This window comes from Penicillium canescens, assembly GCF_028828765.1.
Source record: "Penicillium canescens strain IBT 15451 chromosome Unknown utg000003l_segment0_segment0, whole genome shotgun sequence".
In the NCBI taxonomy this organism is placed as follows: Eukaryota; Fungi; Ascomycota; class Eurotiomycetes; order Eurotiales; family Aspergillaceae; genus Penicillium; species Penicillium canescens.
Genome location: NW_026703965.1, coordinates 4158324 through 4174517, shown reverse-complemented (window position 1 = coordinate 4174517; position 16194 = coordinate 4158324). Strand labels below are relative to the sequence as shown.

The 16194-nt window shown below is 47.2% G+C and overlaps 7 protein-coding genes across 7 annotated transcripts; 3 read left to right on the top strand and 4 right to left on the bottom strand.

The window, feature by feature from the left end:
- Positions 1–397: 397 nt before the first annotated feature.
- N7446_005006 (bZIP transcription factor) lies at positions 398–1217 on the bottom strand (the record flags this gene model as incomplete). Its single annotated transcript, XM_058513754.1, has 2 exons — positions 398–993; positions 1055–1217. The coding sequence occupies 2 exons, from the start codon at positions 1215–1217 to the stop codon at positions 398–400; spliced, it is 759 nt and encodes a 252-aa protein (XP_058375083.1).
- Positions 1218–3156: 1939 nt separating this feature from the next.
- Positions 3157–4206, top strand: N7446_005005 (chaperonin 10-like protein; the record flags this gene model as incomplete). Its single annotated transcript, XM_058513753.1, has 5 exons — positions 3157–3355; positions 3386–3453; positions 3498–3844; positions 3869–3923; positions 4061–4206. Exons 1-5 carry the CDS (start codon positions 3237–3239, stop codon positions 4204–4206), a joined length of 735 nt encoding a protein of 244 aa, XP_058375082.1. The 5' UTR covers positions 3157–3236.
- A 679-nt stretch (positions 4207–4885) lies between these two features.
- On the bottom strand, positions 4886–6163 carry N7446_005004 (serine hydrolase domain-containing protein; the record flags this gene model as incomplete). Its single annotated transcript, XM_058513752.1, has 4 exons — positions 4886–5431; positions 5490–5570; positions 5622–5791; positions 5857–6163. The coding sequence occupies 4 exons, from the start codon at positions 6161–6163 to the stop codon at positions 4886–4888; spliced, it is 1104 nt and encodes a 367-aa protein (XP_058375081.1).
- Positions 6164–9441: 3278 nt separating this feature from the next.
- Positions 9442–9851, top strand: N7446_005003 (beta-lactamase-like protein; the record flags this gene model as incomplete). The annotated part of the gene is made up of 2 exons (XM_058513751.1): positions 9442–9612; positions 9663–9851. 2 exons carry the CDS (start codon positions 9442–9444, stop codon positions 9849–9851), a joined length of 360 nt encoding a protein of 119 aa, XP_058375080.1.
- Positions 9852–10937: 1086 nt separating this feature from the next.
- N7446_005002 (uncharacterized protein) lies at positions 10938–11833 on the bottom strand (the record flags this gene model as incomplete). The annotated part of the gene is made up of 2 exons (XM_058513750.1): positions 10938–11233; positions 11518–11833. The coding sequence occupies 2 exons, from the start codon at positions 11831–11833 to the stop codon at positions 10938–10940; spliced, it is 612 nt and encodes a 203-aa protein (XP_058375079.1).
- A 570-nt stretch (positions 11834–12403) lies between these two features.
- N7446_005001 (TMEM14 family protein) lies at positions 12404–13029 on the bottom strand (the record flags this gene model as incomplete). Its single annotated transcript, XM_058513749.1, has 3 exons — positions 12404–12649; positions 12699–12760; positions 12828–13029. The coding sequence occupies 3 exons, from the start codon at positions 13027–13029 to the stop codon at positions 12404–12406; spliced, it is 510 nt and encodes a 169-aa protein (XP_058375078.1).
- Positions 13030–13113: 84 nt separating this feature from the next.
- N7446_005000 (fungal specific transcription factor domain-containing protein) lies at positions 13114–15135 on the top strand (the record flags this gene model as incomplete). Its single annotated transcript, XM_058513748.1, has 4 exons — positions 13114–13309; positions 13399–13493; positions 13693–14280; positions 14338–15135. The coding sequence occupies exons 3-4, from the start codon at positions 14053–14055 to the stop codon at positions 15133–15135; spliced, it is 1026 nt and encodes a 341-aa protein (XP_058375077.1). The 5' UTR covers positions 13114–13309; positions 13399–13493; positions 13693–14052.
- Positions 15136–16194: the final 1059 nt, after the last annotated feature.

Below are 16194 nucleotides of genomic sequence, written 5' to 3'. Positions count from 1 at the left end.
GATATGGGATCTGGATATAATAAACAAGGCGGAATATAGTGAACGGCTGACCTTGGTGCGCTCGAAGAGCATTTGAGGTCACTGCAAGATGCATTACTCGTACCCTTCACATATGCACTCCATAACTTGACTCTTTTTATACGCTCTGCCTTCAACTTTGCGACGTTATCCGCAATCAATCCGCTGAGCGGGAACATGTCGCAGATGAAGTGGATTCGGGCGTGAGTGGGAATGTGAAAAGAAATGTCTCTGGTGACATCAGAGGTTGTCGCTAGTGATCGTCCGTGTAGTAGTATGCAAGTGATGGCACCTGGAAAAGGGCAGACAGAATAGATGATTAGCTGGCTGATGAGACGGTGGAGTGTGCACATTTGTAGATCCATATGCACTGAGGAACTCAGCGAGAAATATGTACCGGAAGACCATTCGGCAGAGCATTCTGAGAGTGTGCTTCTTGCTGCTGTTGGCATAGTTCGAAGCCTGCTATTGTTGCGTGGCATATGCTGAATGGACTGGTGAAATCCTCGTCGTAGGCGATTTTGCCCGCCGTGTGCAATGAAGGGAGCATAGGCACTACTGAAACAAATGGATCGCTGTATTCTGTCTGGTAGGTGGTAACTTCGTTGTAATTATTCGGGGTAGCACGGTAGAATGGAGACTGGAAGTAGGCTGATTGCCGGTAGGCGTCGTATGGGGACATGGAAGGACGGTAGAGGAGTTGTGGAGGGAATTCCGAGAGCTGGCGAGTGCATTGTTGAGCGAAGACGGTTTGGCGATCATCTGAATTCGTGTAGTGTTCGTAGGACGCAGGTCGGTCCGATGAATGCGAGATGTGAGGCTTGACATCTGCAACAGACTTAGACGCTCGCATCTTTATTCGAGTCTTGGTCGGAGACGACTTTGGTAAAATTGGCTTTGCTTGTGATTGTTCTGGAGAAGCCGAAGACCCAGCTCGTCTCTCCAGATTCTCCAGTCGGCGCTTCAGCTTCTTGCCTGTTAGATCGCGGCAAGTGAGAAACATATATGAGACTGTCAAGTCAACATGGGTACTTACGGTAGTTACGCTGAGCTATGCGGTTCTGAATGCGACGGCGCTCTGCGGGATCGGAAATCTTGGACCAGTCTTCATTGGCGTGGGCGTTCGGGCTAAATGTGCTGATATTACTGTGACTACCAAGAGCGCCTGAACGGTTATCGTACTCGGTGGAGTAATGCATAGTGGAGACAGATGGAAGGGGATCAACAGTATGAGAAGTATAAGAAGGATGAAGAGTACAGAACTGTATAGAGGCCGCCAAATCAGTTGGACCATTTCACCAGTTTATTCTCTCGCATTTTTTTGTGGGCAAACTGTACTCTGAAACAACGCTCTAGCCTTGTTATGGCCTAGCATGTTTACTCGAAATATACCGTAAAGGAAAATCACATGATGAGTGGCTCCGTAATTTTCCGGAGATAATCAAATGCTACCCTTTATCCGCATTAAGAGCATCCCTGTTCAGTGGAGGAATCAACATACTGGGCAAATATAACGGAACGGCCATGTATACAGCAAACATACCAAATAGGTATAAAGACTGGAGGTCAGTGTGAATCAAATGTATGAGGTTTAATGCCGTTGTTCCTTCTAAAGATTGTTGGTAGGTAACTCTATGATTCACAAAATAGCGGGGTACATTCACGATCCTTTCATCATTGAACTCCTCCTTCTGTTACTGGTGGTCGGCCGTCTGTTTGAAGACAGTAGCGTGATATCAGCAAGAAGTAACACAAATGTTCGGGTTTGTCCATTCATTTGGTTGCTTCTAAAAGAGATCTTGTGCGCTAGTGCGAAGCCGGGCAAAATTCCGATCCCCCCGATACGCTAATACGCTAAACCATCAATGGCCCGTGAAAACAATGACATTGGCCCTTCTAGAATTATTGAATAATGTGACGCCTGCTGTGGCCATAGATTCCAAAGAATGAATTTGTGAAACTGCAGAAGCGATCGCCCATCGCTTGATGAGCCGACCGGAGGAGTTCCGGTTTTGGAAACTAGCCAACAATTGGAGGGGCTGAGCGACTGAGACCCGATGCCTTCCCCCGGTTGGTTAGGTTCACATCAATAGTACTAAAGTGGGGGTTCACGCCTGCCAACACTGACGAGACGAATATGTCATACAAGAAATGAGACCACTAATAAAAGTAAACACGAAAAAAGTCAAACACCCTACCCTGCCTGCGCATGCTTCCGAATTTAACTCCGGAGCTAAGCTAAACTGTCGACTCAAAGATTATTGACCTAACGTTGCCGTTGACGCGAGCATCTGACCTTTTTTACGCGCGGGTGGCGCCTTGCAGTCCATCTGATCGTCTAATCCAATCCAGTTCATCACTGCTCACGACTGCGGACACACCTTCGGGATACAGTAACGAACATCTAAGGTCCGCGGACTCTTCAGCCGCAGTGTTCTGCCCTCATCTATGCTGCGAAGGAGAAATTATATTATCACTTTATATCTCCGACGGCACTTCCTTGATGCACATTCAATCGAGAATCCCGGTCAAACTGTGTCAATCGAAAGAGGAAGTGGCAGCTTTAGCCAGAGCCTATAGCAACTACTTTCGAGAGCTTAGGTGATCAAACATTGCCTAGCCAAGAGGATTGGTTTCCTATTACCACTAGACTAGCTAATTTTGAAAATTCCTATCAGCTCTGCAGATGATCTTATGATGGAGTCCACGCGCTATGATGAAAGCGGAGGCGCAGAACACAGCGCACGGTACAGTAGAATTCGAAAACAGTTTACCCCCCAGACACTCACTCTTTGTTTCTCGTCCCGTACCCGGAACGACACTAGACCATATAAGGTTACCTTAAAAATAACCCCTGCCTAACAGTATCGCGGTAAAGAACCGTCTTGGACTGTAGTGTCTAATGAGTTATTGTAAATTACCGTATTTTTCCTTTTAATGTTCTAAGAGGGGGCGGAGAGGAGGGGTTTTGGCGATCTCGCTTCTTCCTTTTCTCTAGGAGTAGTCTTCGTCTTTATCCACCTACCTCTTACATGACGAAAGCTGTACTACTGCTGTAGAAAACGTACCTCAGAAGAGGATCACTAACAATCATGAAGGAGGCATTTGTGGACAAGAATATCTCACTGACGATCCGAGACACCGGTATCCCCGTTCCTGAAGCTGGCCACGTCCTTATTCGCGTGGCCGTATCTGGTACTAATCCTAAGGACTGGAAGATGCCTCTCTGGTGGCCAACAGACGGGACGCCTACCAAGCAAGGAGATGATATCGCCGGATATATCGAGGCATTGGGGGAGAGGGTGATGGGATTCCACAAGGGCGATAGGGTCGCCGCGTTCTATTAAGTGATAAAACCTTATGGCAGCTACGCCGAGTATGCAATCGCGCCCGACTACACGACCTTCCATATTCCCGCCAAAACCGGATTTGAAGGTGAGCCTGTTTCCGATCAAATGTTTTCACTAAAGCTAATATAGGGACGCGGCTAGAGGCGGCCACTATTCCGCTGGCTGCTATGACTACTGCACTCGGTCTTTATCAGCGCTTAAAGCTGCCTCTGCCTTGGAATCCGACCACTAAGCCTCTGCCTCTTATTGTATATGGCGGCGCGACCGTAGTTAGAGCCTTTGCGATTAAATTTGCCCGGCTTTCTAATATCTACCCGCTTATCACGGTAGCTGGCAAAGGCAGCACCTTCGTCGAAACTCTTATCGATCGCGAGAAAGGTAACACGATAATCGACTACCGTGAAGGCGATGAAGTTATTAGGGCAAAGATCAAGGAAGCGGCGGGTGGGCGATCGATACACTACGCATTCGATGCGGTAGGCGCACATAGAAGTCATTAGAATGTCGGCGCGGTTATGACCGCGCCTAGGGAGATCACTACCATGCTGTCGAGCGGTGACTACTAGCCCCCCGACGGAATTATCATGAGCAAACTATAGCGGGGTCGGTTTATATGCCTGTCGCAGCAGGCAAGACAGTCGAGGATAACGAGTTTAGCGCTACTTTCTTCTAATTCATTGGCCGTCGCTTAGCGCAGGGCTGGTTCTCGCGACACCCGTATGAAGTGCGCCCGGGTGGGTTGGCTAGACTTGAAGGGGCGTTGCAGGATCTTAAATCGGGCAAGGCATCTGCTATTAAGTACGTGGTGCGTATTGGCGAGACGAAAGGGTTGATATAGATTCCAGTTTTAACCGCGTTCTCCGGGTGTGGCGGTGGTGAGGACGTATGTCAGGGTGTAGATAGGTACTAATGTAGGAGAGTGTATAGGAGTTTCCTGCAATATACGGCGTCATGCGGTCGTTCTGGAATTAAACATATCTTTTAGAAGAAAATTATTATTTGCGTGTTTTTCTTCCTGAGGACTAGCGTGGTATTGGGTACGGGCCGAGAACAAAGAGTGAGTGTCTGGGGGGGTTAAACTGTTTTCGAATTCTACTGTACGTATTACGACGTAGGATTAGCACCTATCGGCCTAAGGAGTGTTTGAACCCTGCCCCTCCTCTTGCTGGCATAAATTAACTGCTCAAGGAGATTACATATTTTTGATGACTCCTCAAGCGCAAGAATTCATCTAGACTTCGTATTCTATGAGCCAAGTCATATTTAAACTGATTTCCTCGTACCTAAAATGTTGCAGTGCAGCTTATGACACAATATGTCACCATCAAGAGGAATCGTTTTAGTGGCCACCTATACCTCATGGGTCCGTATGGCGTATCTGCCTATACAGCTCCGTTTCAAACTCGTCCCGGAGCGAAATAGCCTGGGAATCCGACGGAGGAAGGTACTGAAAGAAGCTCGTCGCACATACTCCTGTCTTCCGATCGATCCACTGATATTATCTCTTCTATCAATGTTCATGTTTCTGTCGACCAGCACACTAGAAAGTCACTTACCCACTGCGTATTTGTGTGTCCTCCCCACGACACTGTCCCATGTGCACGGCCATTCGGAACATCAGCAATGGTGACTGAGACAGTCAGCCCGAAATCGATTTGATCTCCCGTTGTAAACAGCCACTTCATTCCTCGTGCTCCAGGTGAATTAATCTGCTGGTTCAATGTTATTCTCACAGCATCCGGCAGTTGAGGCCGAAAGATCTCATCCACGCTTTCGGGCTTGATTATTCCCTCACCTCCTGCGAGAAGAGCTGAGAGAATCTTGGTAAATTCGCGAGCCGTGGAGTACAGAGATCCACCCCCAAGGTCATCTGGCGTGGGAATGGGGAATATCTCTTTGGTTGGAGTTAGGGAACCATCTCTGTCTCGGCTGGCTATCTCCACTTTTTTCTTCTCAAAGTCAGGCAGGGTCTCCGGGTGGAATGTAGTAGATTGGAGATCCAATGGGCAACAGATGTTCTCACGAATAAATTCCCCGAGCTTTTTTCCAGAGAGGATCTCAACCTGCATGTACACCTTATTAAATGGGGTGCTGGATTCTATGTTGCAGCCAGAGACCTACCACTCTCCCAGCCCAGTCCACTCCAGGGCCGTAACTCCAATCTTTTCCTGGTTCGAAAATAAGGGGGTAGGTAATCGATTCCTGAAGTCAAATGACAGATTTTTGGTCAGACCCTTTGTCAGTGGAAATTACAGATAGGGAGCGTAGTACATAAGTTCCCTGTGTGTGGTCGATATTTCTCCCATGATACGCCGCCCACTTCTGCAGGTTCTTGCTCATCACGCTATATGTGAAGCCACTTGTATGTGTCAAGAGACTGCGCAACGTGAGCTTCTTCTCCGTCCGATTCACAATGGGTTTCCCTAGGAAAAAATTGTGAGCAGTGGCGATCCTGTCTCACAATAGCAGTTCCAGTGGTGGACACTACCATCTTCATCAAATCCAGACAAGACCTCCGGCGCTGCCAACTCCGGTACAACTTGGCCGACATCATCGTCGAGTGAAATCAAGCCTCGCTCAACTACAATCATCACAGTGACGGCCGTGACGATTTTGGTTAAGGATGAAACCCAAAAGATTGAATCTTCGGTGACTGCGGGGCCAGAACGGTCCACGGTCTGGGTGCCTTTTATATCGGAATAAATTACATCTCCTTGAACATTGCATGCAGTCAGAGCGCCAGCGTGAAATCGTCTAGGCACCTTTTCGTAGTACTTCGAAAGGAGAGTATCCATAGCGGCTGGATGTTTTCGGCAGGGGAGCTTGCTTTTACAAGGAGCCCGACCATCGGTGATGACGACAGTTTATATATGCGTCACATCATTTTCATGAATCTAAATTGGCGTAGTGTTTAAAAATCCAACCCCAGACCAGTCAGTCGGCGTCCGAAAGCGGTTAACTAAACGGACACTCCAGTCGGCGTCCCAAAGCGGTTAACGAAACGCAATTCGGGATACCCACACCCACCGAACTAAGCCAGTAGTACATTGACGACCCACTTCAGGCGACTCAAACGGGGCATTAATTGAACGAAATACGAGCCAAAAGAATCATGGTTTACAGCTATCTGGGAAGACATTTAAAAAGACTTGTTTACAGTCATGAGGAGCACTATGATGGGTCGGAGAATTGGGTTCCCATCGGTCGTGCCGAAGTCCAATCCCAACCACAACCATTCTACGGCCCCCAACGCTCATGTTGTCTTTTACCTGCGCGCACTAGTGTAGGGGTGAAAGCATTCAACGAAGCACATGAACGAGATGCTCTTGTACATTTAATTTTCCTCACGTTTGCTGCTTGGCCAAGGCGAAAGCCTGTTTGGCCTGTATAATCTCCCGTTGGGCCTGTTGGCGAATCCGGCGTACGTTATGGGATATCCATTAGTGCTCGGCGTGCCAATGGTTACGCATAGTTTTAATTGATCGAGAAACAAAGCCATAACCTGATACCCGGCTATGTGAAATGCCATCGGTGTAGATTGGAAGCCCGGGGATAGACCCGGCCACTGAGGTTAGCACTGTCTATTGATAGGAGGCCTATACCTAGACATCGCCAAAACCCAAACCCGGGGCAGCAGGTTCAAACTTAGGACCGGAGCCCAACCCAAAACCCATATGGGTCGGTTACCTATGGGTAGACTGCGCCAAAACCCGCGAATGGGTAAGAGAAGTCAACCCGCAACCCGAACCCGCAACCCGAACCCGCAACCCGAACCCGCAAACGCGATGGGTAGACTCGGCTAACCCGCAACCAGCCCCGAAACCCGCGCGGGTTGCCCACGCGGTGCACCTAGCTCAGCGGGACCTGTGGAAAGTTTAACGGGGCCCGTGAAAATATGACTAATGACCGGTCCTGTTCAGCTCTGGCACCTTATCGGGTCCTGAAATCTTGCCTTATATAATCAATTTTTAGCATAAGCTAGTTAATTTAGTTAATTCTGCCGTTGCAGAGCATCCAGACTATGGGATTGTCCTGACAGGTCATAGTCTTAGGAGCGCAGTTGTTACACTCGGAGCAACTTGAGGTCTGTTGGGCATACTATCACTCTTATAAGTTGCGGATAATAGAAGCTCTGTGACAAAAACGAACATAAGCGTTAACTGGAAATCCAGTATAGTTTTGGAAGCCCACGAGAAGGAAAACGCTCGCTGGCCGAGATCATTACAAGCCAAGTCCACGGTGAAAATTATCGAGTTACCCATTGCTGCGACCTGGTTCCCACTATCCCTCCACGATATTCGTGGGCAGTGGAGCCATACTTCATTGAATACCGGATTGCCTCTGAAAATGGGGGAAATGTTACAACTTCAGGTATGAAGGTCATTAAAGGTATTGACAGTGGCCACGGCAATGCTGATTGTAATCACAAATTTGTACAGGATCACCTCTGGTATATGGGTTGTATGAAAACCTGTGAAAGGAAAGACAAGTATCCCCGCAACATCCTCCCATATTTTGAGGATTGATAAACAATCTGGCAAATAGAGAAGATATTTTAGGAAATCAGCAAGCTTTTTACCTAAACTACAATAAATAACGTGTGTCCCCGCACAACCATTTCCCGCCGCAATCGTGCATGAGCGAGGTACTTTGGGTTCTATCATCTGAATTGTACCTTGTGGTCCAGTCATCTAATATTTTGGAATCATATATTGAGTAATATTATTTCTATACTAGTCTCGTTATAGATCTTGCGAAAGATTCCTTTTCTGGAATACTCGGCCGTGACTTCCTCCACGAATTATACCGTATACGTCGTGTTGATGACAAGTTGTGAGTATCCTGTTCCTACATGCTTTCTGACTTGGGCAGGCTGAGAAGTGATAGGGGCCGCCGGATCTGATCGTGGTTGATTGACTTGTTGCTGGATCATTGTGAGCGCGCGGGGCGAATTATCCGCCGTGAATAAAATTGGTCGTGTCCGAGAAGGACGTGCTTACCGTTGTATATTCGACACCATGATCACTGAGGACAACACACAGTGTACATCATGTGCTGCAATTGTGCCTCTGTAATTGGTTACGGCGATCCTGTATTTATGGCTGTGATATTTCCCCAAAGCCAGAGTGGGTGTACTAATCATGCGAATGAAATGGGCCAGACAGACAAGGAGCAAGCAAATGTAAGCAATCTCCGAGTTAGTCAGCGTATATCTCCCATAACCACCTATGCTCAAGACCCAAACACGAGCGGCTACGACTAACTCGTAATTTCTATACCCCTCGTTATACCCTATCCATCAGATAACAATAACGTGGCCTTACCGCGATAATGACGTCAGCACTTTATAAATTATAAATCAGCAGCTCGTAGCCCACCTACCGAACAGCGGTAGGTTACGAAATCTTTTTATAAGATATGAGTATTAGACTAATATCACTGCTCTTCAAAAATGGTATTTTCAGCTCTAGACCTCTTGATCTGCTCTACTTGTGGCGTTCAGTACGATGTTAGTACAGGATTGAAATCGTGCAAGATCTGTGACGACCCGCGTCAATATGTACCTCCAACCGGGCAACTAAACCTCTCTCTCATTCCCGCTTATTAACTTGCAGCTGATGCGAAGCTTAGCCGGTCGTGGAAATCCCTCAGAAGCTTGCATTCATCAATGGAGAATTATCGTAACGGTTCTAATACCGATCCAAACAACCCTAATTTGATCACTATACATACTGCCCCAAAGCTGGCTATCGGCCAAAGGGCCTTCCTCTGTCTCGGTGATTCCAGTTCTGGTAATTTTCTTTGGGGTCGTATTACCTATCTGGATGAGGATACGATTGAACGGGTGAACTCACTCGGCGGAATCCAGGCCATTGTGATTTCCCATCCGCAGTATTTCTCTACTAGTTTTCAATGGGCCGAGGTTTTTAACTGTGATCTTTTTATTTCTGCGGAAGACCAACAGTGCCTTGAACACAGGGGTGACGGCCACAGACTTAAACTTTGAAAAGGAAAAAAGCTCCCTCTTCTGTGCCCTCACGGCTCCCCCGAACATCGCCCTGCGTCAGATCTGATGGCCATCAAGACGGGAGGTCATTTCCATGGCGGTTCTGTTCTATGGTGGAAGTCGGCTAAGAAGCTTTTCATTGCCGACACGATTGCGATCGTTCCGAGTGGACTGTACCATGTTGATCGCCCTCCTGGTACCTCTTCGTTTTCGTTTATGTGGTCCTATCCAAATTATGTTAGTCATGATTCTTTCCAGCGCTTTATACCCAGCTTATTATGTTACAGATTCCTCTTTCCCCGGACGAGATACATGGCATATGGAACGCCATCAAAGACCTCGATTTTGAGGACACCCATGGGGGCTTCTTGGGACAGGAAATTAGAGGTAATAGCAAAGAGAAGATCCTCCAAAGCCCGAAAATTGTGGTTGGGGCGTCCGGTCAGCTTCAGCATCCATTACTAAACGAATTCTAACCGACAGTTGGCTTCAAGCATCGAAGCTTGCTTTTGTAACTGAGCAACAATCCTACTCGTTCTGGATGTGAATTTGCCAGATCTCTGCTTGATTGACTAGAAGGTGGTGTAGTTTCTCGTAGAGAGATATCAATTTTAGGAAGCACTTGTTCGCCATTAGTGCGGAAGGCTTCCACCTTGCGCGTGGGTAATCTGGTAAATTAAGCAAGCTTATCGATATGATTGTAGTAATTGCGGGCAAGGTCGCTCACGAGGCGATTTTACGTATATCCTAGTACTGCTTAACAAGGATCAATCGTTTGTAGTAGAATCAAAGAATGCGAAGGCAAAAAGGAGTGGCATATTATCGTTTTAAGCGCATATAAGATCAAATGAAGTTGATGATGGCAATCGTGCTCGTCAATAATCGTGGTGGACTCAGGGAGCGAGTGATGATAGAAAATTGCGTTCGATTATTTGGCCTCAAGAGTTCAAGGCCCGCGCAGGGAGCAATAAGGTGCTAGGTGGTCATCGACGGTTAGGATCAGACACGTTGATCTAACCAAAATCAAGCGACCAATTCACGAGACCAGGCCCATTTCACACCATGGGAGGAATGATAGGCCATAAATACAAGGCTTGGACACCCTCGCTTTGTTTATGACCGGAGCTGCATTGCACTGCTTGACTATAGAACCGATCTGTTGTTACAAGCACCCTGTCTACGGCTTTTGAGCATCGGTGGACCAGACTTTATACCATATTGACGCATAGAAGATGCCAATGGGCTCCGCTGTCTGAAATTACCAACGGTCGATCGGCCACATGGACCGGTTGAGATCCTATGTCTTTAAAAAAGCAGTGTCTCATAAGTATGCGTGCATAAAGGATGATCACCCGAAATCTATTCCGTTTCAAACTAGTCCTCACGCCCTTTCACGTCCTGGAAACTCTCGCATGCATCGACGTGACCACGGGGAATCAGGATTCAGACTGTTAAAAGAGGATCAGAGTCGGCATTTGCACAAAAATTGATGTCACTGAAAGAAGAGTCTCGTTGGTGCCGAAAAACAAGAAGCATATCTAACATCCGTGAGCAACTGCCAACTACGCCTTGCAATAGCTCACTCCTCCCTCAACTAACAGTTTGCAGTATTGAAAATGCAGCCACACGATCGGTCGCGGAAACAAGTCTTTACATGTCCGCTCCACTCCATTGTAGAATATATTCTTCAGCCTAAACTCGGCCACGCCTTGGCCGACATCGATATTGGTGGTAACTTCAGCGATGTTCTCCATGTCCCGTCGAACTCCTGGATTATCCGATGGCGCATTTGCTCCCCATAGAACGATCGATTTAGGGTTCTTCCCAATGACGACGAAGTGGTCAGTTACATTAGTCCCTAGATAAGTACATTAGTACAACTCATTTGCAGCGCCAATTATTAATCAGTGTTGAACCAGGCGGGCATTCTACCTTCTTCGTAGGTACTGTTCAATAACTCATGTTTATCCCACAGTATAGAATCGTTCCTTGAGTTCCTTCGTCCTAGTCGAGCTAATATATTTCGTTGGATGGCGTATCCTGTAGGTGGAATAAGATAATTTAATCAGTAACCCTGTCCTAATAGCGGTGCCGGTTACGCTGTCTCGATCCCTTAACATCCTAACCGGTCAAACCACTCACCATAACCACCCCATACGCCAGCACAGAATCTTTCGACAAGCTTAGAACCTCCCTTGAGCGTATCCTCGACCAATTCCGGTGGGATTTGGGACAGTGGCACCTTTCGCACGCACGAGTCTTTCAGTGACGGGTGGTTTTCCGGGTTAAGCCGCTTGTAGTGGTCGCTTTGGAAAATAGGGTCGTTTTCAGGCCCGAATGGCTCAAAATAGCAGTGCCTTGTCCATAACTGCCACCCTCCTGCGCCGGTTAAAGCCACTGAGGCCGTAAACTTGCTGAAGGTTGCTACCCGAGACCTCGAAAATCCGAAGAATGACATAGGCTGAGAAAAGTTCTTTCCACGCAGTAGCAAGATGATGAAAGGACCAATATGAGCAGGTTCTTGTTTTTTATATGCGAGATTTGAATTTACACCAGATCCCTGGTCGCCAAGCTCGCCGGCCGATTACTCAGCGGAGAACACAGTGTAGTACCTGTGTATGACTTCTGACTTGGTTGGATCTGTGACCAAGGTAAGGGGTCAGGTCTGTGGCTTTGAGGGTGGGAGACATCAACTTTATATCATGTGTATCGTTCATTCTTGGCACACATAAGTGACAGTGGAAAACGTCGAGTTCCTAGGAATCTAGGTGATTTTCTGCGAATAAATCGAACATACCTTACAGCGCAGCAGAATTAGGTATAAATTAATTCGAAAACTTTGTAAAAAGTTATTGGATCGAGATACCACCTTTTCATAAATAAATACATTCTTGATCAGCTTCTCCTGACCTCTTTCCCTATTAATTTCCCTGTTAACTCTATCCTCCGGCATGATTCCTGGATAGCGCTGGATACTCCCTACCATATCAATCCGCCAGACTGGTCAGACTTATTCAGCTTTCGTTCATCAGACTCCGAATCGGAACATCCGGACTTTTTTCTGGTAGTAGAAAGTTGCCAAAGACCCGGTGACTCCGAGAATAATGGGTACGGGGGACTTGGCTTGCGTATTGATGATTCTAGGGATTGCGGAAGCCAGCAAGATTACACTGTCTACCAGGGCCAACTCGGTTTCGTAGTCCCTGTTTTCTTTGATCAGATAGCCCAACAATTCGGTTAGCTCGGCGCAAGAAAATGCGCCCCAAATGGTGTGCTGTGCATAAGCACTCGCCTGCATATCCATATGAAAGTCCTAGTCCCACGCCGCTGATCAATGATGGTGCTGAGCGTGTCTTTAAATACCCCAAAACACCCCCAGCAGGAACTATTTTTCAGTTATTAATGTTCAGCGACTCAAGATTTCCGTTTTACGCATCGAATTGAGGACTTACGGAGAGCGGCAAGTGTAAAGGAAGGATGTTCAACCATGTTGATAGAGGCTAGAAATATAGTGACTGAGACTGGTGTCGGACCACGTTCACTTCCGACACCAGGGTTTCGAACGGTCAGAAGATTCCATTTAAGCGCGATCCCGGTCGAGCGGTCAAAGCCGGCCTCGGCCGTTCGAGTACCCCGAACTATGACTGGTTGCATCGGCAATAAATCACCGATTAGTCAGCGGGATGAAACCGACTGGCCTGTGAATGACGATTTTACAAACCAAATTTTCAACCACAACTCTGCAGCCTCACCGAATCTCTGTTACTGAGGGTTCCAGTGCCCTGCTGTTTGTTTGTTTTTTTTATGTGACGGTACTGCTTATTTTTCACTAGACATGAACGAAAACCGCCAACAATACACCTGTCCACCACGATCACGGAAGGGAAACCGGAAACCGAGACGCAGGGCATGCGACTCTTGCTGTATGAAAAAGGTATATCCCTTCTGCCCCGGCACAACACATAAGTCTACGCCATTAGACACCATAGACTCATCGTTGACATCCAATCTCGGGTTCGGTAGATCAAATGTGATGCAGTTCTCCCTCAGTGCAATTGGTGCGAGCATCATAATCTCGCTTGCACCTACAATCGACTCCGAGGACAGATGAACACGAGGTATGGCCATTACCCGAGAATATGCGTCTTTTGGTTCTTGATTGCTTTGTTTCGTTTGATTTTCCTCTTTCTATGTCTTCCTCTTCGGCTCCATCTGCTGCCTAATGTCATGAATCAATCGGCTCGTTTGCTCTTGACTAGATATCGCTGCGGGTAACCAGATTATGTCGCTAACTATCAAACATTTCCGAGGTATCAGGCTTGACAAAAGGCGTAGTGCATCTAAGCCACTTGGTGAACCAATTCTCCAAAGTTCTGATACCATACGGTATCTGAGACCAGGGAATGCATTCTTGAACAATATCACCTCCCTCGGGGGTACCATATATTCTCAGACCAAGGCCGAAGATGGGTAGAATCTCAGCTTGGAGAAAAAGTCAATTTTGATAAAGTATTTTCTCTCGAACTTCACGGACTAAAGCCGTCTGATTCGCATACGAATCCCGATGGCTCTTTTCTTCGGCGCCCTGAACTTCCGGGCAGAGCGAGTGTGGAAAGGTATATCGAGGTCTATAGCTCATCCTTCCCAAGTCGCGTTTTCCCCGTGATTAGCCGGTCAATGTTCGGGAAAACACTGGACCTCGCCTATAATCCCCTGCAAGTCGCAGGTTCCGCTAGTTCCAAAGCGTGCGTGTATGCGTTTCTCTCTCTCATATCATTGTTTGGCTTCGACAATAATACGCATGGAAGTATGGATTGCCAGACCTATGCCTCGATGGTGTACGACTTCACGACGGCAGTAATCCAGGAGTCAACGGTAGATGGCCTCCAGTCATTGATCATGCTGGTGGGTACTGACTCTGCCCTCACATCACTTCGTCTTGGATATTAAGCAATCTACTAGGTGCAACACCAATACTTCATAGGCGATCTCCTTTCCGCAGCTGCAACATTATCGATCGCCACGCGTCTTTTGTATACGCTTGGGGCCCATACGTTGTATGCCGGCGAGCCCTCGAACACTTCTTCATCCACATACAACAAAGGCAACTTGAGATGCCACCTGCGGGATCTATTTTGGCTTTGTTACTCTTTCGATAAAGATTTATGTCTCAGAATTGGTCAACCGCCCTGTATACTTGACACACATTGCGATCTCACTCTGCCTTGCGACTATGTGCGGCTACATAACATCAACTTACGCGGAAATATGTCACAGGTAGATGATGAGACCATTCCACTTTTTCCCTGGGACCTCCGTCTCTCGTTGCTGAAATCGAAGGTGTACGAGAGATTATACAGCGCTCATTCTTTTCGGCAGTCCGAATCAGAATTCTTATCAAGCATCCGCAGCCTTGACGAATCACTAGAGCAATGGAGGCGATCTCTTCCAGAGGAGCTCCGTCCGACCTTATACGTTTCCCAGGAGACATCTGTGGCCGCCAACTTGAACACGTCAGCAGTGATGTTGAGACTTGCGTACTATCATTGCGTGGCAGTAATCCACCAAGCCAGCAGCAAATTTCAAGATCCCACAACCGATATTCCGGGGCCAAGGCTCGACAACATCACTTCCAGTACAAGTCTTTCCACTGCTGCGAGCCGTTCAACACTGTCTTTTCTTCATAAAGTGTTATACGTCGTGCACCCCGAGTGCGTGTGGTATGGGTACCGACCCTTAATATTCAGCGACTATTCATAACTGACAGTTGTCTGACGAACCAGGGTGGCCCTCTTCTACGCGATCACTGCTGTCCTGACTCTTTTCTGCAACATACTTATCAATCCCCATGATCCAGAGGCCATTAATGACATGAAACTGTTGGAACAAGTTCCTGTTTTGATACGCCGCATCCCAGTGCGAAAGCTAACTCTCGGCGACTGGCTTCAATTGCAATATATGGACGATGTTATGACAGAACTTGCGAACATTTGTGCTCAAGTTGTATCGAAATCGCGAAAAAGCTCACGTGACATGGCTTTGTAATCCAAGAAGTCCTAATTCAACATGTACCGCCTTTATGTTCGTTACTCATTACGTCGCAACCATGGGACTCTCCTCATCACCGACGCATCGCGGTCTTCATCACCAATTAGGTAATAAGCAACCTCTCGGAGCGTAAGTATACTTTCCTTCCGAAGAGCATATATTTCAAAGCGCATCCCGGCTCTCAAATCTGCGCGTAATCTTTATATACGAATTTGTGCCTAGGCTTCTCATCCAGGGAGCAAAGATTGCATCATTACAGTAGTTGCCTGTCGATATCCTTTGATAATGTCCACAACGCCCCTTTTCATCACTTTGGGCCAAACCTTGAGAATTGGAATGAGCCGACCCTTTCTGTCAAGCGTCAGGGATTTAGTTGGTCTCAGAGTCACCCGTTGTTGAATGGCTCCATTCCGACCTCTTTGGTATGTAAAGGAGCGACTGATGTGCTTTCGGATAAATAGACTCCATTATAAATAGTATAGATGATATAATTTGATAGGTCAAAGTCCGGTTATATATAGCCTGGTATATCTTTCTGCGGACGACGAAGAATAGGTACCACCTATGGCAGAAGGGATTCTTCATGTTTTCACTACGGAAATATAGAAAAATTCTATCTTCATTCTCAAAGACTGTCGTGACTCTTGCTCTAACAATAAGACCATCAGCTCTGCTACAGCCCTTCACATGGACCGACACATAACTAGAAAGGTGTTCCTTCCGGATTTTAACAAACGAGTAATTAGCTGCCGGCCGTATTTTGGAACCCGA